Genomic DNA, 21,698 nt, shown 5'->3' with positions numbered 1-21,698 from the left:
CTAGTGGCTCTGCCTCAGCTGCTGGCTGTAAGCTCCAATTAGCCAGCAGCTGCGGCTCCTGATTACCAGCCTCTGCTGAGTCAGGGCCGGCTACATGGAGCTCCTCTTCTCCTGAGGAGTCCTCGCGCTCACTGAGCCCAGACTGGTCCATGACACCGGTAATTTTCAATATTTCTATCAATGATTTGGATGAAGGGATAAATGAGCTACTCATTAAATTTGCTGATGATACCAAATTGTGAGGAGTAGCAAACACCCAAGAAGGTAGAGTTAAAATTCAACAAGACCTGAATACTCTGGAGAGAACTGTAGTATGTGCAGTTCAGGAGACCTCAATACAAAAAGGATGTGGACAAAATTGAGAGGATGCAGAAGAGAGCGATAAGAATGATCAGGGGTCTGGAGACTGAGCCTCCGTGCCAACAGTAGCTGTGCTGGCTTGCCCTGCCAAAATGGGGCTGCCTGCCATGAGATTTCTAGGCCTCCCTACTTCCAGTGCATTTGTATCGGTGACTTCACTGGCTCCCGTTGCCAGAGTCCACGCATGCCCCCTGAACCCCATTGCCCCCTGGAGGAATGTGCTGCAAGGGCTGGGGATTCCTATTGTGACAAAATGTGCAATACCCCAGCCTGTCACTGGGATGGGGGCGACTGTTCTTTGTTGGTTGATGACCCCTGGAAGCAGTGCAACATTCGTCAGTGTTGGCAGTTCTTCAACAACAGCCAGTGTGATGAGCTCTGCAATAGTGTTGAGTGCCTCTATGAGCCCTACAAGGAAAGGCCGAGGGCCTTGGGAATGTTTTGTTTGGAGGAGATTGAGGGGGGACACAATTGCTCTCTTTCAATATTTGAAAGGCTGTCATTTGGAGGAGGGCAAGAAGCTGTTCCAGTTGGCAGCAGAGGATAGGATCCGAAGCAACGGGCTTAAATTACATGCACAAAGGTAGTGGCTGGGTATTAGGAAAAACTTTTTCACGTTCAGAGAAGTTCAAAGGTGGAATCAGCTGCCTAGGGAGGTAGTTAGCACCCTTTCACTGGTAGTTTCAAGAAGAGGCTGGATGAATATTTGTCAGGGCTGCTTTAGGCTCATCCTGCATTGGGCAATGGGTTCGACTAGAAGGTCTGTATGGCCCCTTCCAACTCTGTGATTCTGTGATTTTGAGATTCAGGAACATGAGAGGTAGTCACCCAATATCAGTCAGGTGACAGAAAGACGGTGTCAGAGTTATTATCTCATTGGTTGTTGTGGATTTCCCGGGCTGTATAGCCGTGGTCTTGGCATTGTAGTTCCTGACGTTTCACCAGCAGCTGTGACTGGCATCTTCAGAGGTGTAGCACCAAAAGACAGAGATCTCTCAGTGTCACAGTGTGGAAAAGATGTTGGCAGGTCATTTATATCTACTCAGGAAGGTGGGTTTGGGCTGAGTCATCCTGTAAGAGTTTCCCAGGGTGTGGAATGCTGCACACCCTGGGAAACTCTTACAGGATGACTCAGCCCAAACCTGTCATGTTCTGAATATGTTTCGTTTATATTCAAACCAAAGAGACTCCATTTTAATCCTGTCAGTATTTGAAGTACTTCTTTTGCAGGTGGCAAGCAGTTCAGTAGAAGCTATCTTAAAGAAGAGGAATGTTATGACTACAGCCTTTCCAGTCTTGGGAAACTTTCATTTTCTCAGCCTCAAGCCATTTGTTTTGAGAACTGTGGGGGGAGGATGGGGCCTGCAGGGGTTTGCTATTCTGTACCTTAACCTTTGCCTGTCATTCGTAACAATACTCGTGTACCAGCCAAGATATTGCATCTTGGATAGTGGACTATAATAGTTGTTTATATTCAGTAAATCTTTTGAAACCAATGGACTCATGTCTAATTGCAAGAGGTAGTCTGGATTGCAACTTTTAGTAAGCCACTGTCTGACGTTTTGACTTCAAATACTGACAGGATTAAAATGGAGTCTCTTTGGTTTGAACATAAATGAAACATATTCAGAACATGACAAAACCCACCTTCCTGAGTAGATATAAATGACTTGCCAACATCTTTTCCACACTGTGACACTGAGAGATCTCTGTCTTTTGGTGCTACACCTCTGAAGATGCCAGTCACAGCTGCTGGCAAAACGTCAGGAACTACAATGCCAATATCATGGCTATACAACCCAGAAAATCCACAACAACCATCGTTCTCTGGCCGTGAAAGCCTTCGACAGTATTATCTCACTGGTGTTAAGGCCAAGGCCATAAGCAGAAGACCTGGCAGAAGCAGATCTGGGAAGATGAAAAACAAGCCAAGTATCAGCAGGTGCAGTGAAAAACTAGGGGAACAAAATAGAGGGGTTATGTCAGGCCTGCTATCCACAGTAACGCCATATTGCTTTCAGATGTTTTCTCATGCTGTAGTTTTCCAGTGTTTTCTGTCCACAGGTTCACAGCTGTGTTCCCAGGGAGGCAGAAAGGCCTTATCTACTGGGACTAGACATCGACCTTGGAGGAGCATCCCTCGCCTTCCCAGGCATCAACTGTAGCCGGGCAATGGGGGGGAAATACAGGGAGGTTTTGATATTTTGCTTTTTGTAACTAACATGTCATTCTCAACAAAGCTTCACTGTCAGCCAGAAGCTTTCATGCCTTTGGATTACAAATGGACACCTGTACTTTGAATATAATCTTTCAATAAAAACCTTTGAACCAAGAGACCTTGGATTTCTTGCAGCAAGGGGTGGGAGATGAAATCAGAGTAACTTGAATTCCACAAACTTACATTTTGTTGAGAATCCTTCTGCTCTCCCTAACCCCCACCTGGGAAGGATGGATACCGGATTTAATCCGAATGAGCCTCCTGTTCCTGGAATGGAGGGTAGAGAGACCTCTTCTAAACCTGATGTCGAGGTGGTCCAGCCTGGAGGGGTACCGTGGAGCACACTTGGAGCCCGCCCTCGAAGCAGTATTGGAAAAGGCATTCAGCCTGTGATTTTGTTACCTACACCTCGTCAGTGGGGACCTCGACCACGTGAAAGTCGGGAGCGACACCTGGGAACTATGTTTTCACGCCCATCTGCAGCTACTGGCCAAGAAGCGTTACCCTTGGTAGCCACGAAGACCCGGGATCAGGGTGGATAAAAATCAATGATTTTTTTTAAAAAAAATCAAAAAAATCGATTTTTTAAATTTAAATTGGATTTTTTAAAATAAAATGCTTTTTGAGGAAAATATATTACCATCCAAAGGTTATTCCATCATGAAATAAAGATTAGTTTTTAATTATGTAGAATAAGGCTGTATATGTTTAATTTTTTTGGTAAATAAATTCCATTAATCCATTCACAATGTCACGCTCTTCCAGAGGTTTTTGTAAGATTATTGGGCAGTTTCTCTGCCTACAAGATATTATTCTGATGACAGTTTGTGAACAAAATCGAGATAAAATAGATGGCACTGTCACAGCCAAAATCCTCAACATTGGGTTTAAGAGAAATGTTGAACATATGCTGAGCATCCTGAAACCCATCTCTGAAGCTTTAAACAAAATACAGAAAAATAGCTGTTTTATTGCTGTTGCTGTTGTAATTTGGAAGGAACTGAGTGAACACTTAAAAACAGAACTACACATGGACAGAATTAAATTACAAGCATTAAAAAAACGAATGGCACAAGCACTGTCTCCAGCTCATTTTTTGGCAAATATTGTCAATATCCAGTACCAGGGTCAAAACTTAAGTGCTGAGGAAGAGGAGTTAGCTATGACATGGGTATCCAGCAATCATCCATCTGTAATGCCAACTATAATAAACTTCAGAGCTAAGGGGGAACCATTCAAGAAATATATGTTTGCTGAAGATATTTTAAAGAAAGTCACACCAGTGAACTGGTGGAAGTCACTTAAGCACTTGAATTTAGAGACTGTTCAAGTAATGATTTCACTTTTAACAGCAGTAGCTTCTTCTGCAGGTGTTGAAAGAATATTCTCTTCCTTTGGACTCATTCTAAATTGAGAAATCGTTTGGGACCCGATAAAGCAGGAAAGCTTGTTTTTCTTTTCCAGATTATGAACAAAGAAGAAGATGAAGATGACGAGTGAGCTACAGAGGACAGTATTTAAGTTTTTCATGTGTAGGCTGGGCTGACAGTCTAAGTTTCTTAAAATATATATATTTTGTTTAGCCAAATTAGTTAACAGACACGGATGTTTGTTTAAGCAAATAACATATGCTGTAATGTTATTGTTTCAGTTGAATAAATAAAACTATTTAAATTATTATTCAGGTAATGATTATTTTTCTCCTTCCAATAAAGTACAACAGAAAAGTTGTCCAAATATGAATGATTAACCTAAACTGGGGATAATTCATCTCACAATAAATTAACTATAATGTGTTTCTAATAGTATTAAAATCAATATTTTATACAACTGTAAAACTAATATGAAAAGTTGTTATTCTAAAAATCTTCATCTACTTGCATATTAAAGTTATACCAGCAAGAATTAGTCTTTATGTAGAAAACTATGATTTAAATCAAGCCTTACTGACTAGTGATTTAAATCGTGATTTAAATCGTGATTTAAATCAATTTGATTTAAATCAAATCCACCCTGCCCTGGATGGGAGACTTTGCAAGCGTCCACTGCTACCGCGAATGCTGCAAGGGCCAGCACAATTCCCCAGTTTTGGTGGGATGAGGAGGCAGGATGCCTGGTGGAGTATCATGTAGCGGTGGAGGATGTATCCCCAGGTTGGCCCACTCCCCGGACGGAGCAACTGAGCTGGGACAATGCTGATTTAGGCTCCGACGGAACTTGGGGAGGGGATACTGTCCAGCCCACCAGGGATCAGTGGAGTGTACTCTTGGAGAAAGTACATGTAATGCAGTATGAACTATTAGCCATTACTGGTTTCACAAAAGGCTGGACGGCAAGTGCTTCGGAGACCGCCCAACCGCTGACACTGACGGAGATTCATGAACCCTATCAGGAGGGTCCTGTGGAGGAGCAGTCGGGCCTGATGGAAGCTCTGAGAGGAATTGGGGAGGGCCCCGATTCAGCCTCGTCCACGTCAAGCTACCATGAAGTGGGGGGAGCAACCGCCGTTGGAGTTAAACCTGATGCCAACCCTGGGAGCTGGAGGTGCTGTCGGTTTTGCAGAAGGAGAAGTGGAGAAGGCCCAACAGATGCAACAGGCATGGGAAGGGGGCCTGCGCCGGGAAGCGGAGAGGGCAGCGGAGGAGAATAGGAGGAGAGAGGACACAGCGTGCTATGCTGATCTAGAGGCATGAGTGGAGGCCATGAGAGGAGATCTAGCGGAAGCGGCCTATCTTATGAGACTGATGGTTCAGGGAGCCGTGGGGTCTCTGGCGCAGCCCGGGCCGGTTCACCCAGCGCAGGTCACCACTGCCCTGCCAGCAATGGCGACGCCTGCAACTGCCACGACAGCCGCTCCACTAGTGCTCACTCCTGCCATAGTTCTGGCACCGATTGTACCACCTCCAGCAGTTGCCCCACTCACCATGCCCGCCCCGGTACAAGTTCCTGCAGCCCCGATGCTGGCTGCACCTGCCGCCCTGGCACCGCCAGTGATGGTCCCGGTGGCGCAAAGAGCCCAGAGACCACAACCTCGACAAGTGCCACCCGTGCGACCACCAGGAGGGTACCAGGCTCCCGCGATGGCTGGAACTGTTCCCCGTCAAGGGAGGGGAAACCTGCCCGCACCCCAAGGGCCCTGGAGAGCTGCACTGCAGATACCTGCACATCAGCCTCCTCCACATCAAGCACAAACCCCAGCAGGGGGATGAGGAGCTGAAATGCCCTTGGGATGTATTGTCGAAGGCTTTCACGGCCGGAGAACGATGGTTGTTGAGGGTTTTCCGGGCTGTATTGCCGTGGTCTTGGCATTGTAGTTCCTGACGTTTCGCCAGCAGCTGTGGCTGGCATCTTCAGAGGTGTAGAACCAAAAGACAGAGATCTCTCAGTGTCACAGTGTGGAAAAGGTGTTGGCAGGTCATTTATATCTACTCAGGAGGGGTGGAGTTGAGCTGAGTCATCCTGTAAGAGTTTCCCAGGGTGTGGAATGCTAATGGCGGGAGGCTTCACTGTATCCTGAGGAGGTTCTTTTGCATATGGATTGGTGCTTGATGTACTAATCTTCTCCCGCAGGGCTACTGTCGGGTGTAAAGTGTTTTGTTAGCCTGGTGTTTTTCAGAACTGGAAACCATGCTCTGTTCAGGTTGTCCAAGTCTGCAGTGTCTTTCATGTTCTTTTATTCTTGTCTGGATGCTACACTTTGTGGTCCCGATGTACATGTAAAAGAACATGAAAGACACTGCAGACTTGGACAACCTGAAAAATCAGCAGTGGCTGAACATAGCCTAACACAAACAGGGCACAGTATCTTATTCCAGGACACCAAAATACTGGACAACACTTCCAACTACTTTGTCAGACTGCACAGGGAAGCCATTGAAATTCACAAGCATAAGCAAAACTTCAACAGGAAAGAAGAAACCTTAAGAATGAACAGAGCATGGTTTCCAGGAGGAGGGCCTGGAGTGACTCAAGGGATGAGGGATACCAGCTGGAGACAAGGTTTGTGCCTCCAGTGTGGGAGCAGTGGACATTTTGCTGCCCAGTGCCCACTCAGAGCCCCTGTTCCACCCACTGCAGTCAGACCGGTACCAGCCCCTCGCACAAGCCGGGTGGAGAGAAAGCCCCCAGCATGGCGGGGACAATCCGAGGCCGGATTGGAAGCAGAGTAAGTGAACGAGGAAACCGCCTACCAAGTCTAAGAACCTGATGTGGTGTACTCGCAGTCGGGAAATGGGGAGGATCTGCCGTAAAAGGGTCCCTGCGGCAGATCAAGGTGCCCAATCCCAGGGAGTTGAGGGAAAGGGGGGACATATTATTCATGCCAGTGGTACTGGTGAATCCCAAACGGGGAATGCATGTTAGAGTACAAGCTTTAATAGACTCTGGCTGCTCACGAGATATCATAGCTCCCGCATTGGTGAATGGGCTAGGTTTGGAAACCCATGAACTGGAAAACCTGATAATCTTTGAGCAAATGGATGGCTCTAATATGAACCCAGCCTTGTGGGAAACGGAGCCGATACCTACCGGCATGGGGAAGCATTGGGAGACTCGTCCCTACATTGTCAGCCAAGTTGCTAAATACCCTCTAATCTTGGGGAGCCGCTGGCTTTGGGATCACAATCCATATATTAAATGGTCAGAGGGAATGGTGGCATTCAGCCGCGAGCAGTGCCAACACCACGAATGGCAAACGGACTGGGGCAAGGAAGCACCTTCCCCCTTAGAAGTGGCTCTCCTCACGAAGGAGGAATTAACCGCAATCCCACCAGAATACAAAGACTTGGCTCAAGCGTTTAGTGAAGAGGAAGCTGATGAACTTCCCCCACACCGCACCTCTGACTGTACCATAGAACTGGTGCCAGGGGAGAAGTTACCGAAGGGAAAGCTCTATGCAATGAGCCCAACAGAACGCCAAGAGTTAAGGAAGTTCATCGACAAAAACTTGGAAAGAGGATTTATCCATCCTGCCAGCTCCCCTCGTGCGGCTCCTGTACTCTGTTAAGAAGAAGGATGGGGGCCTTAGACTGTGCACTGATTTTCGTGGCATCAATGCAGTTTCGATGTCAATGTCTATCCCATCCCATTAATCCGAGACCTTCTCAGCGTGGTGGCACAGGGTAAGATCTTTTCAAAATTAGATCTCAAAGATGCATATTTCCATGTAAGAATAAGGGAGGGGGATGAATGGAAAACTGCATTCAATACGCCCCTAGGACAATATGAATATCTGGTGATGCCTTTCGGACTGAAAGGCACCCCATCTGTCTACATGACGGTCATAAATGAAGTTCTACATGAATATTTATATAAAGGGGTTGTTGTTTACTTGGATGATGTGCTGATTTATTCAGAAGATAAGGAATCCCATGTAGAACTAGTCCGAAAAGTGCTAAAAGCACTACTGCAACACAAATTGCCAGTCAAACTGTCCAAATGTGAATTCCACAAACAGGAATTGGATTATTTAGGTTATCGTATATCTGGCCAGGGGTTGAAAATGGACCCGGCTAAAATCCAAGCGGTCAGTGAATGGAGGGCGCCCTCGACCCGAAGACAGTTACAGTCCTTTTTGGGATTCACAAATTTCTATCAGCCCTTTATAGAAAACTTTGCCCAGATAACCCTGCCCTTAATGGACTTATTAAAAACCAAAGCGCTGAAACCGCAGGCAAAGTTGAATTGGACTCCTTAGTGTCAACAAGCTTTCGATGATTTAAAAATCAAATTCATCTCTGAGCCAGTGTTACAACACCCAGATGAAAGCAAAAAGTTTGTTGTGCCTGTAGACGCCAGCGATACGGCAATAGGAGGGGTGCTAATGCAACGAGGCAAGGATAACAAGCTGCATCCGTGTGCCTATCTATCACGTAAATTCACTGACGCAGACAGAAATTGGAATGTATGGGAGAAGGAAGCATTTGCAGTCAAGTTAGCTCTTTTCACTTGGAGATAGTGGCTGGAGGGAGCGCACCACCCCTTCGAGGTCTGGACAGACCACAAAAACCTAGAAGCGCTACGCACCCCCGCCGGCTTAAGGCTAAACAACTCCGGTGGGCCGAATTTTTCTCTAAATTTGACTTCACCTTAAACTACTTGCCGGGCAAGTCCAATTTTCTAGCAGACGCACTCGCGCGCATGCCCCAACACGAGAGCCGGAGGGAGGAGATAATAGACACCGTCTTCTCGCCCACCCAATCGGGAGGAGCAGTGACGACATGTAGCCAAGCAACCAAGGCAAAAACAGAACAGCAACCTGATCCCAGTGGTGGGAGAGGAAAAGTGAAAAGCGAGGTGGAAAAAGAGGGGGATGAAGTGCCCAAAAATGAGCTTGCAAAAACCGAGGCAGGAGAATGGTGCAAAGGCTCCAAACTTTACATCCCCTGCAGCCTAAGAAAAGAAGTACTACAGCATTGCCACGATGCAAAACTTAACGGCCATTTCGGCTATCTAAAAACCCTCCACTTGGTTCAAAGCCAATTCTGGTGGCCAAATATGAGGCGAGATGTCTCCCAATACGTAGCCTCCTGCCCTACGTGCATAATGGCCAAAACGAGAAGGGGAAAGCCCCCGGGATTGCTACAACCACTGGAAACCCCATCCAGGCCATGGGAGGTGATTTCAATGGACTTTATAACAGATTTACTCCCCTCCAAAGGGTGTACACGTGTATTCTAGTTGTGGTAGACCTGTTCACCAAACAAGCTCACTTCATACCATGTACCACCATTCCCACAGCGAAGAAATTAGCCAGTTTGTTCATGAAAAACATCGTAAGATTTCATTCTTTTCACACCAAGGTGATATCTGACAGGGGTGTGCAGTTCGTTGCCAACTTCTGGCGGGAGCTTTTGCAAGTAGCAGGCATCGAGCCAGAAATAGGCTCCGCCCACCATCCAGAGACTGACAGACAAACGGAATGGGTAAATCAAGTGCTGGAACAATTCCTTAGGTGTTATATTAATTATCAACAAGATAATTGAACCAATTATCTTACTTATGCCGAATATGCGTACAATAATTCGGTCCACAGCTTGACAGGGGAGTCTCCCTTTAAAGTTGTACACGGATATGAAGGACAAGCCATCCCCTTTGAAACAAACTTAGAATCTAACAAACCTGGAGACCTGCGGGAATGGTGGACCTCCCTAACCAAACAGTGAACTGTAATACAGCAAACTTTGAATAAAGCCAAAGAGGATTACAAAAAGTATGCTGATCGCCATCGTGTGGAGCAATGGAAATTGCAACCAGGAGATAGAGTGTATGTTTCCACTAAACATTTCAAGAGTGAACAACCCAGTAAAAAACTGGGATTAAAATACATGGGACCTTTTCCAGTCAAATGAGTGAGAAATGATATAAAAGTAGAACTGCAATTACCAAAGAATCTACGCCAAATGAACTCCACATTCCACTTCAGTCTCCTCAAAAAGGCACCCCCACCAGATGACTGGCATCCTGAAAAAGCGGTGCCCCACCCTACCCTTGTGGATGGACAAATACATTATGAAATAGAGGAGATACTGGACTCCAAGAAGAAACATAACAAGATATTTTATCTTATCAAGTGGAAGGATTTTGACAGTAGCTTTAGAGAGTGGGTAGAGGCATCCCATGTAAATGCTCCCAAGCTTTTGGCCAAATTTCACCATAAATACCCAGAAAAGGTGGGGGCAGAAGGGTGAAGGGGGCCTTAAGGGAGGCAGAATGTCAGGCCTGCTATCCACAGTAACGCCATATTGCTTTCAGATGTTTTCTCATGTTGTAGTTTTCCGGTGTTTTCTGTCCACAGGTTCACAGCTGTGTTCCCAGGGAGGCAGGAAGGCCTTATCTAGCTGGGGCTAGACTTCGACCTTGGAGGAGCATCCCTCGCCTTCCCAGGCATCGACTGTAGCCGGGCAGTGGGGGGAAATAGAGGGAGGTTTTGATATATTGCTTTTTGTAACTAACACGTCATTCTCAACAAAGCTTCGCTGTCAGCCAGAAGCTTTCATGCCTTTGGATTACAAATGGACACCTGTACTTTGAATATAATCTTTCGATAAAAACCTTTGAACCAAGAGACCTTGGATTCCTTGCAGCAAGGGGTGGGAGATGAAATCAGAGTAACTTGAATTCCATAAACTGACAGGTTAAGTAACAACCTAAATATATATATATATATATATGTGTGTGTGTGTGTTACATCAATCTGCAGTAAAGATAAAATGGCACTTTAACCTAAGAAGGTTCAGCTATACGAAAAGGCAGAAGGGTGATGCAATGTCTCCCATGTGATAAGAAGATATGCTCTCAAAGGAGGTGGAGGGGAGGGGGGGAGGAAGAGAGAGAAGGAAAGGAACACTGGAAAGGCAAAGACACAGCACCTATTCAGTTAGGGCAATAGTCCAAATCAAATCAAATCCATCTCAGACACAGCAAGTCCAGTCCACTTCTTCATTAAGTCCCCAAGGCATCAACGTCTGGAGGTGGTGAATCCAAAACACTTCTCTTTTCTGCAGGAGTTATGAGAGCCTGAAGATGTGTTCTGTATAACTTCCACAACCCAAAACTGCAGCTGCTTTTCCGTATGGCTGGCAGTGAGATAGCGGTTCACAAGTGGGGCATTCAGTTCCTTTAATCTAATACAGCTCTTATGCTCACAAATACAAACTTTAACAGGTCTGGTAGTCATACCTACATACATCAAGTATGTAGCGCTCCATCAAGAGCAGGGAGCCGGAGTCTCGTGCCCATGGCCCCCAGACCCACATGCAGGTCCTCCGTCTTTGTGGGATTTAATTTCAACCGACTCTGCTTCAACCATCCAGTCACAGCTTTGAAGGCACGCTCCAAGACATCTGGGGCAGAGTTGGGCTGGCCGTCCATCATCAGATATAGTTGGATGTCATCAGCATATTGATGACACCCAAGTCCAAACCTCTGCACCAGCTGGGCAAGGGGGCACATATAAACATTAAACAATAATGGGGAGAGTATCGCCCTCCGAGGAACACTGCACACCAATGGGTGGTGGGATGACAATTTCTCCCCAAGTGCCACCCTCTGTCCCCGATCATGGAGAAGAGACGAGCCACTGTAAGGCAGTCCCTCGTATCCCCACATCGGTTGTTACTTAACCCCTCAATTTTGTTCCCCTGCTTGTTTGGGTTGAGTTTGTGGGGATTTCCCCCCACTCCCCCTTCTTTGTCCTTGCAGTGAAAAACTAGTCAAGCTGACAAGGAATTATCTTGATGGCTGATTATCTCCATCTCACTGTCTTGCTCCTTCCCTCATGTGTGTGTTCAGATACACAATGTCCTTGCTGTTTACACATGTGCTACAACAGGACCTTTGAAAAAGCAGCAAAACAGTTAGGGATGTCTCTGCGGGGCGGCTCCAGCGCTTGAAATCCTACAGAGCGTAGGTTGAAGACTACCTGCCCTCCAAGAACCAGGAGTCATTCTAGAATGGGCCTAAGGCTTCCCTGAAGTCTCAAGGAAGGACTGCTCATATTAGACCAGCCGCCATTTAGGGAAGCTTGCCCACCATTACCGATTTTCTCACTGAAGAGCTTCTGATATTTGCCAGAAGGGGCTCAGTCCACTCGCAAATTCCTCTCAGAAAGTATCATCTCCCCTCAACTTTCTAGCAACTCTCTAATTTCCCTTTTTACCTTAAGATTTGACATGAAAAGAAGATTTGAAAAGAGGACATTTAGCTGGCATGTGTCCTTGTAAAAAGCTTACATTTAAAATGACATTTTAAAAAAACGAAAACTGCTCTTTAACCTGCTGCCTGTTTGGAGGTGCAGTAGGAAGCGCTATCTGTATGCCCAAGATAAAACACATACATGCACAGCACAGCACAAGAAACCCATGACATTGTCGAAGGCTTTCACGGCCGGAGAACGATGGTTGTTGTGGGTTTTCCGGGCTGTATAGCCGTGGTCTTGGCATTGTAGTTCCTGACGTTTCGCCAGCAGCTGCGGCTGGCATCTTCAGAGGTGTAGCACCAAAAGACAGAGATCTCTCATTGTCACAGTGACACTGTGACTCAGTGACACTGAGAGATCTCTGTCTTTTGGTGCTACACCTCTGAAGATGCCAGCCACAGTTGCTGGCGAAACGTCAGGAACTACAATGCCAAGACCACGGCTATACAGCCCGGAAAACCCACAACAACCATCAAACCCATGACAGCTTAGCTGTTCCAGAATCATAATTTGTATGCTCCAAATGTTGTAATAAACTTTGTCCAGCACTCTTCACTGACTGTCCTTCCTGAATTTTTACAAGCATAGAAGAGCATGTATCAGCTTTCCTAGAAGATAAATCTGTTTAATAAAATAACTACATTTATGAGGCAGAAATAGCATGAGACAACAGGCCCTCATTTCCAAAGAAGCAGTCTGCCCTTTTACAACATTTTCTCCACATTCATCTTCCAACACTGAACTGACAAGAATCTTTATCAAGGCACATGGAAATTATCATTAGGAACCACTAGAGAGTCAGGCAATGTAGATTAAAATGGTTATGTCCAGATAAAGGCTGGCATCATGTTTTAGGTTCTCCAGTATCCTTTGCTAGTACCCAAGACTCACTGTGAGCTCCGGGTGATCAGGAAACAGGGAGGTTGTGCTAGGAGGCAGGGAGAAACTGCGGCCACTGTTTGGACCCCAGCCAGACAGGCAGTTCAGTGTCTAGTTTGGTTCTCTGTTCTCTCACACACTCACCTGAACAACTGACATTAAAAGGTATTATGGCGGCATTAATAACATTGGTAAGCATAAAGATAACTTTAGGATTATTCTTATCTTCTCTTTTACAGGCTACAGAATGTAAACCTAAATGCACAGGAAAAACAGCTGGTAGATATAGATCCCACCAAGTCGGATGCCACACGTGAATAAATAGTAATTTTCAAAATGCTGAGAATGATGGGGTGCTAGAACTCTTTCTCTCATCCTCCTAATAACAATTACTTAAGAGTAGCCAGTCATATTTCCAACACTGTTTCTGGTCCGCTTTTCAAGTTATGTGCTACTTTATATAGGTTTGAATCCTCCAGTCTCTCTCGACTGATGGGGCGGCGGGGGGAGGAGTTCAATCAGCATAGCTGGATTTCCTGGCCTTCCCAAAACGCACGCTCCTCCCCCCACCCCTGGAACAGAATAAGGAAGAAGTGATTGAAACCTGTTCTGCAGACACATTCCTCCAGCACAAAGATCACTGCAAGGACACAAAAGCCTCCTTTGACAGAAGAGACTCTTAAACTGACCAAAGGCTCCTTGAGGCAGAGGAACGCACCAGCAACAGCAGAGCAAACTATTAGGATCCTATTGATAAATCTAGGACAACATCAACCTTTACCAGAGCTTTGTGTATAAAGTAATATCTCCTTGTCTCTCCACTGAAAGGAAAGGAATTTTTTAAAATCTCAAAACTTTTTCAAGTTCTTTCAAGAGAACAGAAGAATCTAACTGCTCAATATCTGAACTATTAGCAAATTGTATTGTCGAAGGCAAATTGTATTGTCGATTAGCAAATTTATAATAATTTATTTTGTTTGTGGGGAACTTGCAGAACTTGATTGTACAGTTGATGAGACTCCACTTCTGGAAATAAACTAGAAACCAAGTTATACAGGACATGGGAGTTCTGTGATCAGGCCCTCCTGCACTTTCTTTGAAAGGCAAAAGCAATCATAGAGCTGACACACAATTAAGATCGGGGCTATAGGTGAAATTATAAGCTTTTAAAATGATACTTACTTGCAAGTAAACCAACACCACTCGCAAGGGATCCAACCCATGCAGTCTTTCCTTTCCCTTCTTCAAAAGTGTCCAGCCATTCTAAATATAAAACTCCAACAGCTAACGGAGATCCATAGCACAGGAACTGGGTAAAGAAGGAGACGAGTACTATAACCCAGCCCCATCCACCATCTGGTGACTTCTCAAACACCATTTTCCAGATTTAGTTCAAGAGCTCAAGGGTCTGCATTTAAAAAAAAAAAACATGCACACACACACAAATGGGTACGGTTGAACAGGCACACAGGTTTCAACAAAATTTAAAATGTATAAGAAAAGTGTTCAGATCAAATGGCATTGCTGCATGGGGAAAGGATAGCTTTGCTGGTGTTGACAAGCCCAGACTACAAACAAATAAAAGGACCCCATAAATGAGCTCTTATTGTCTATCACAGATTAATCACTACCACAAGCTGCCTTCTCTCATCCACTCAAGGAGGTGGTTATCTGCCTGCTATTTAAAAAAAACATCCCTACACAAAACTGATGTGGCCAATTATCATCCAGTCTCTAATCTGCAGTTCCACTGCAAAGTGATTGAGAGAGCAGTAACTTGAGCAGTCCACTATTTAATATACGCTTATAATTAGCAAAATCACAAGGACTCTAACGTGCTGCAAACCACAGTAGCAAGCTGCCCTGCTGGGCGAGATGTTGCCAGCTCCCACCTGGGAGCCTGAAATGTGAATAAAAGGTGAACAGAATGTTGAGAGATTGCTCTCCCGGCTGCAGACATGTGAGAATCCTGACAAGGTGCTTCAGGAATTTTTCTAAAAACAAACAGACATTCCCATTCCCTATTCAGAGTTGATCGAAACTCCAAATGATCCAGCAATCAAGGGCCATCAATCATCTCTGATAAGTTTAAACTCTTCCTGGGAAAACCTAATTTAAATGGCCTCCCGCCATTAGCATTCCACACCCTGGGAAACTCTTACAGAATGACTCAGCTCAACCCCACCCCTCCTGAGTAGATACAAATGACCTACATCTTTTCCACACTGTGACACTGAGAGATCTCTGTCTTTTGGTGCTACACCTCTGAAGATGCCAGCCACAGCTGCTGGCGAAACGTCAGGAACTACAATGCCAAGACCACGGCAATACAGCCCGGAAAACCCCCAACAACCATCGTTCTCCGGCCGTGAAAGCCTTCGACAATACAACCTAATTTAAACTTTAAGTTCTTTATCTAACTCCTGAGACACTTAATTAAAATGACACTTTCATTGTCCAGCTCCAGGAATTCCTTGGGCTTTGCCACAGCCAAACTGTGTGCACTTATCTGGATCCAAGTGCCGTACCCTCAGAATCCTCCGAGCCTCCCTGCAAGGAATGCTGTGGTGGTCAATGGCATTTGATCTGATTGGAGGGAGGTGTCCAGTGGGGTGCCTCAGGGCTCGGTTTTGGGCCCAGTACTTTTCCATATTTTTATCAATGATCTGGATGAAGGAGTGGAAGGGCTGCTCATTAAATCTGCTGATGATACCAAATTGGGAGGAGTAGCAAACACCCAAGAAGATAGAATTAAAATTCAACAAGACCTGAATACTCTGGAGAAGTGGGCAGCTGGGAATAGGATGCAATTCAACAAAGACAAGTGCACAGTATTACATGTGGGCCACAAAAATGGGAAGCACAAATACTGGATGGGGGATACACTTCTGGGCAGTAGTATATGTGAAAGGGATCTTGGGGTAAGAGTGGACTGTAAACTAAATATGAGCAGTCAGTGTGATGCAGTGGCAAAAAAGGCTAATTCAATCTTGGGTTGTATCAAAGGGGCCATAGCGTCGAAATAGTATAGCCCCTCTCTATACTGCCTTGGTCAGGCCACACCTGGAGTATTGTGTGCAGTTCTGGAGGCCTCACTTCAAAAAGGATGTGGCCAAAATTGAGAGGGTGCAGAGGAGAGCAACGAGGATGATCAGGGGTCTGGAGACTGAGCCCTACGAGGAAAGGCTGAGGGCCTTGAGAATGTTTAGTTTGGAGAAGAGGAGATTGAGGGGGGACATGATTGCTCTCTTTAAGTATTTGGAAGGCTGTCATTTGGAGGAGGGCAGGGAGTTGTTCCAGTTGGCAGCAGAGGGTAGGATCCAAAACAATGGGCTCAAATTACATGCATAAAGGTACCGGCTGGATATTAGGAAAAACTTTTTCACGGTCAGAGTAGTTCAAAAGTGGAATCAGCTGCCTAGGGAGGTGGTGAGCTCCCCCTCACTGGCAGTTTTCAAGAAGAGGCTGGATGAATATTTGTCAGAGATGCTTTAGGCTAATCCTGCACTGGGCAGGGGGTTGGACTAGATGGTCTGTATGGCCCCTTCCAACTCTATGATTCTATGATTCTATGATTCTATGAAATGTTTAAATCATTCCTTGTGGATCAAAGGGTTGCTGTTGCTACAGCTATCTTCAGTGTAGAAAGTGTGTTGTGGGTGCAATCTGATCCCTCATGTTATTCAAGTTCTGTGTAAAACCATTAGGAGAAATATTTTTTAGCTGTAGAACTGCATGGCATTAATATGTTGTTGGCAACTATCTAACGCTGTATCAAAATCCCCTGGGGATACAGTCAAAAGTCTTGAATGCTTGCATCTGGCTGAAAGCAAACAAATTGAAACTGAAACCAGAAAAGATGGAAGCGAAGCTGGTTAGGAAGATGGAGAAACTGAAGGACATTTTGCTTCCTGCTTAAGACGGGGTTCAGCTGATTCTTACAGACTTGGTTAAGAATCTACTGTTTATACTGGATCCAGCTCTGCTGCTAGAGAAGCAAGTTAATGCAGCTGCCAAAAATGCCTTCTTACAAAATTGGTCTAGCCTGGAAGACATGGATGATGTGGCCATCAGCCTCCGTGGTATGGTAACTAGACATGGGCACAAACCAGAAAAAAACCGAACCATGGGGTTCATGGTTCATGGGGTTTCCACGAACCAGGAAACATGAACTGGCATAGAACTGGGCCCAGTTACGAAGCAGTTCGTGGTTCGTGGGGTTTAAATGCCACTTTCTGGCAGGGAAAGGAGCCTTTAATCGTTTAAAGGGGCAGGACCCTTTAAACTATCAGCTGGCAGGTGGGGGAATCCCCCCGCCACCTGCCAGCTGATAGTTTAAAGGGACCTGCTGCTTGCAAGGCAGGGCCCTTCAAATGGCCCAAACCCGAGCCCCCACCCCCCCAGCCCCTCACCCCCCCAAGCCCCAGCTCCCCGCTTACCTTCCCTCTGATGCTGGGGTGGAGGCCTCCTTTGCTGCCCTGCAGGCCCGCGTAGCAGAGGAGAAGACCAAAAATGCCCTTTCCGCCCCTCAAATGGCAGCCATGGATAGGCCCTTTTTGGCCTCCTCCGCTGCCCTGTGCACATGCAGGGCAGCGGAGGAGGCCTCCACCACCCCAGCATCAGATGGAAGGTAAGTGGGGTGCTGGGGCTGGAGGTGTGCTGCCTCTGTGGCCACTGCTCCCCGCTGCCTCTGTGGCCACTGCTTCATTTGGCTTCTCCATCACCGTGTTGCTGATGATTCGCTGCACCTGTGCCAGGATAAAAAGTGAGTCGTCAGCAACACGGCTTGCCTTTTATATTTTAGAGATCGATGGAGCGTGCATATTACTTCCATTCTGCAGTCACTTCATTGTCTACCCATCAGTTACTAAGCTCATTTCAAGGATTTAGTTATCATATGGCCTTGGTCACCGCTCTCCCTATGCTCTGCCATAGCAGCATTGCTCATCAATAGGACCTTCTGTAGGTCCCACCGTGCAAATTTGGAAAATCAACAACTGTCTGTACATACACATTCTCCATGGTGGCCTCCACCTTATGGAACGGCCTGCCTAAAGAAGTCAGGAAAGCTCCCATCCTCCCAGCTTTCTGAAAACTGTGCCGAACTGAATTACACATATAATAAGTCTCTGCTTTGATATTAGTATTGCTAGATGCTCAGTGGTGGTGGGCAAACTCCTGGTGGTTTGCCCCTCTACCCGCCAATCGCTGGCCATTGGCAGGAGAAGGCAAGCCACCCAGCAACAGCCCACCACCAGTAGGCAGTCCGAGCTAACTGGCATGTACATGCTCAGCGCTGTGCACAATGATGTCATTTCCAGAAGTTACATTATTGAATGGAGCACAGGAGTGCACATATGTTTCTTTAAGAATGAGCCCCAAATGTTATGTTTGGGCTAATTCTAAAGAATCAGCTCCTGCACTGTAACATCACTTCTGGAAGTGACATCACATACACAGTGTGAACACACTTCACGTGGGAGAGAGAAGTGCAGAAAAGTCCCCCCCCTCCCACCGATGAAAGATCTGGCAAACCTATCTGATAAAGGGATATATACCATATACTATACTACTGCATACTGTCTGTGGCTGTATGTTCCTACTGAGTACTTTCCATGCCATTTAATATGTTAAATTGTTTATGTTTTGCTTCAGTATTGTATAAAATCTGTATTAGATTTTCTACTTATTTTCATTTTCTGCAATGATACCCTATTTGTATTGTCGAAGGCTTTCACGGCCGGAGAATGATGGTTGTTGTGGGTTTTCCGGGCTGTATTGCCGTGGTCTTGGCATTGTAGTTCCTGACGTTTCGCCAGCAGCTGTGGCTGGCATCTTCAGAGGTGTAGCACCAAAAGACAGAGATCTCTCAGTGTCACAGTGTGGAAAAGGTGTTGGCAGGTCATTTATGTCTACTCAGGAGGGGTGGGGTTGAGCTGAGTCATCCTGTAAGAGTTTCCCAGGGTGTGGAATGCTAATGGCGGGAGGCTTCACTGTATCCTGAGGAGGTTCTTTTGCATATGGATTGGTGCTTGATGTGCTAATCTTCTCTGCAGGGCTATTGTCGGGTGTAGAGTGTTTTGTTAGCCTGGTGTTTTTCAGAACTGGAAACCATGCTCTGTTCATTCTTAGGGTTTCTTCTTTCCTGTTGAAGTTTTGCTTATGCTTGTGAATTTCAATGGCTTCCCTGTGCAGTCTGACAAAGTAGTTGGAAGTGCTGTCCAGTATTTTGGTGTCCTAGAATAAGATACTGTGCCCTGTTTGTGTTAGGCTATGTTCAGCCACTGCTGATTTTTCAGGTTGTCCAAGTCTGCAGTGTCTTTCATGTTCTTTTATTCTTGTCTGGATGCTACGCTTTGTGGTCCCAATGTACACTTGTCCACAGCTGCAGGGTATACGGTATACTCCTGCAGAGGTGAGGGGGTCTCTACTGTCTTTTGCTGATCATAGCATCTGTTGTATTTTTCGGGTGGGTCTGAATACTGCTTGAAGGTTATGCTTTTTCATAAGCTTTCCCATCTGATCAGTAATTCCTTTGATATATGGCAAAAACACTTTTCCTGTAGGACACTGTTTTTCCTTGGTTGTTTGATTCATCCTGGGTTTGATTGCTCTTCGGATTTCATTTCTGGAGTAGCCATTTGCCTGAAGTGCGTGGTTTAGATGATTAATTTCCTCATTGAGAAAGTGCGGCTCACATATCCGTCTTTCACGATCCGCTAATGTTTTCATTATGCCTCTTTTCTGTCGGGGGTGGTGATTGGAGTTTTTGTGTAAGTACCGATCAGTGTGAGTTGGTTTCCTGTAGACCTTGTGACCTAACTGAAAGTTTGCTTTGCGGATGACCAAGGTATCCAGGAATGGGAGTTTTCCCTCGATTTCTTTCTCCATTGTGAATTGTATGTTGAGGTGGATGTTGTTGAGATGATTCAAAAACCCCATCAATTCTTCCTCCCCATGGCTCCAAATGATAAATGTATCATCCACAAACCGAAACCATACACTACGTTTGTGGGGTGCTGATTCTAGGGCTGTCTTTTCAAAATGTTCCATGTAGAAGTTTGCTATAACTGGGCTGAGAGGGCTCCCCATGGCCACCCCATCCATCTGTTCATAGAATTCGTTATCCCATTGGAAGTAACTGGTTGTCAGACAATGATGGAATAAGGCTGTTACATCCTCTGGGAAAATCTGATTAATAAGTGCAATAGTGTCTTTTACTGGAACCTTGGTAAACAGGGATACAACATCAAAACTGACAAGTATGTCTTGTGGATTGAGTTTCAGAGAACTGATTTTGTTGATGAAATCTGCTGAATCTTTGATGTAAGATGAGGTTTTCCCGATGTGGTCCTGCAGGAGATCGGCCAGATGTCTAGCTAATTCATATGTCGGTGAACCAATGGCACTCACAATGGGTCGGAGTGGGACTGAATCCTTATGTATTTTAGGGAGTCCATATAGTCTAGGTGGCTGTGCTTCTGTCTTGCATAGTTTTCTGTGTGTGTCAGGATGTAGTGAGGAATTCTTGATCAGCGCATTTGTTAGCCTGGTGATTTTGCAGGTGGGATCTCGTTTTAGTTTTTTGTAGGTGGAGGGGTCCAGGAGTTCCTTAATCTTCTTTTTGTATTCCTCTGTTTTCATGATCACTGTAGCATTGCCTTTATCAGCTGGTAGAATGATGATGTCTGGATCTGCATTGAGGGTCTTGATGGCATTTCTCTCCTTGCGTGTTATATTGCTGGTGGGAAGCTTTGCCTTTCGTAGAATCCTGGCTGTCTCTCCTCTTATTTCCTCAGCTTCCTCATCAGGTAGATGACGAATGGCAGCTTCTACATTTGCAATGATGTCTTCCACAGGAATTCTGGTGGGGGTGACTGCAAAGTTTCCTCCCTTTGCCAAGATGGAGGTTTCTTCTGGTGAGAGTTGACGGTCTGTCAGATTGATGACAATGCGTGCATTGTCGAGCATTGGGCTTGTCTGTCTTTTCCCCTGTAGTTTGTTAAACTTCTGCTTCTGTCTGGATGTGTGGTTGGTAGAAACTTGTTCCATCTTCCTGTAGGTGAGATTATCGACCTTGTCCCAATCCTGACTTCTCATTTTATGTCTGGTGTTGATATGCAGGCAAAATAGCTCCTTGTCTGTGGCAGCAAGTTCTCTGCGGGTAGTGTGGATTCTCTCACGTAAGAGGGCCTGTTCTAGACGGTCATAAATGCGGTTCGCCTGTGTGGTTTTGAAGATTCTTTTTGTTGTGAGAAAAGATGGAATGGTTCTTGTTTCCCTGCAGCGTAGGAGAAAGGTTAAAAAACAGAGTAGATGTGCTTTCTTGTTCCGAAGTGTTTCCAATCTCCGGGTCTGTTGGAATGTTTCCTCCCTGTAGAGGTGTTCGATGTATTGTCGAAGGCTTTCACGGCCGGAGAATGATGGTTGTTGTGGGTTTTCCGGGCTGTATTGCCGTGGTTGTCAAGCACAGGGCTGGGCACAGCAGGCAGGAGGCTCACTGGTACTGCAGGGCTGAACACAGCAGGCAGGAGTTCAGTATTA

The 21,698-nt window shown here is 45.7% G+C and overlaps 1 protein-coding gene across 1 annotated transcript in view; it reads right to left on the bottom strand.

The window, feature by feature from the left end:
• The window catches only part of SLC16A9 (solute carrier family 16 member 9), a 56,748-nt gene extending 42,192 nt beyond the window's left edge, over positions 1–14,556 (bottom strand). Inside the window, exon 1 of the mRNA XM_055000963.1 lies at positions 14,337–14,556. Within this exon, the coding sequence (XP_054856938.1) occupies positions 14,337–14,532 (196 nt within the window). The 5' untranslated portion in view covers positions 14,533–14,556. The remainder of the gene's footprint in view (positions 1–14,336) is intronic.
• Positions 14,557–21,698: the final 7,142 nt, after the last annotated feature.

The sequence above is a fragment of the Eublepharis macularius genome, chromosome 17 (genome assembly GCF_028583425.1).
Source record: "Eublepharis macularius isolate TG4126 chromosome 17, MPM_Emac_v1.0, whole genome shotgun sequence".
NCBI lineage: Eukaryota > Metazoa > Chordata > Lepidosauria > Squamata > Eublepharidae > Eublepharis > Eublepharis macularius.
The sequence above is the reverse complement of the archived record's forward strand: the minus strand, read 5'-3'. Positions and strand labels throughout refer to the sequence as shown.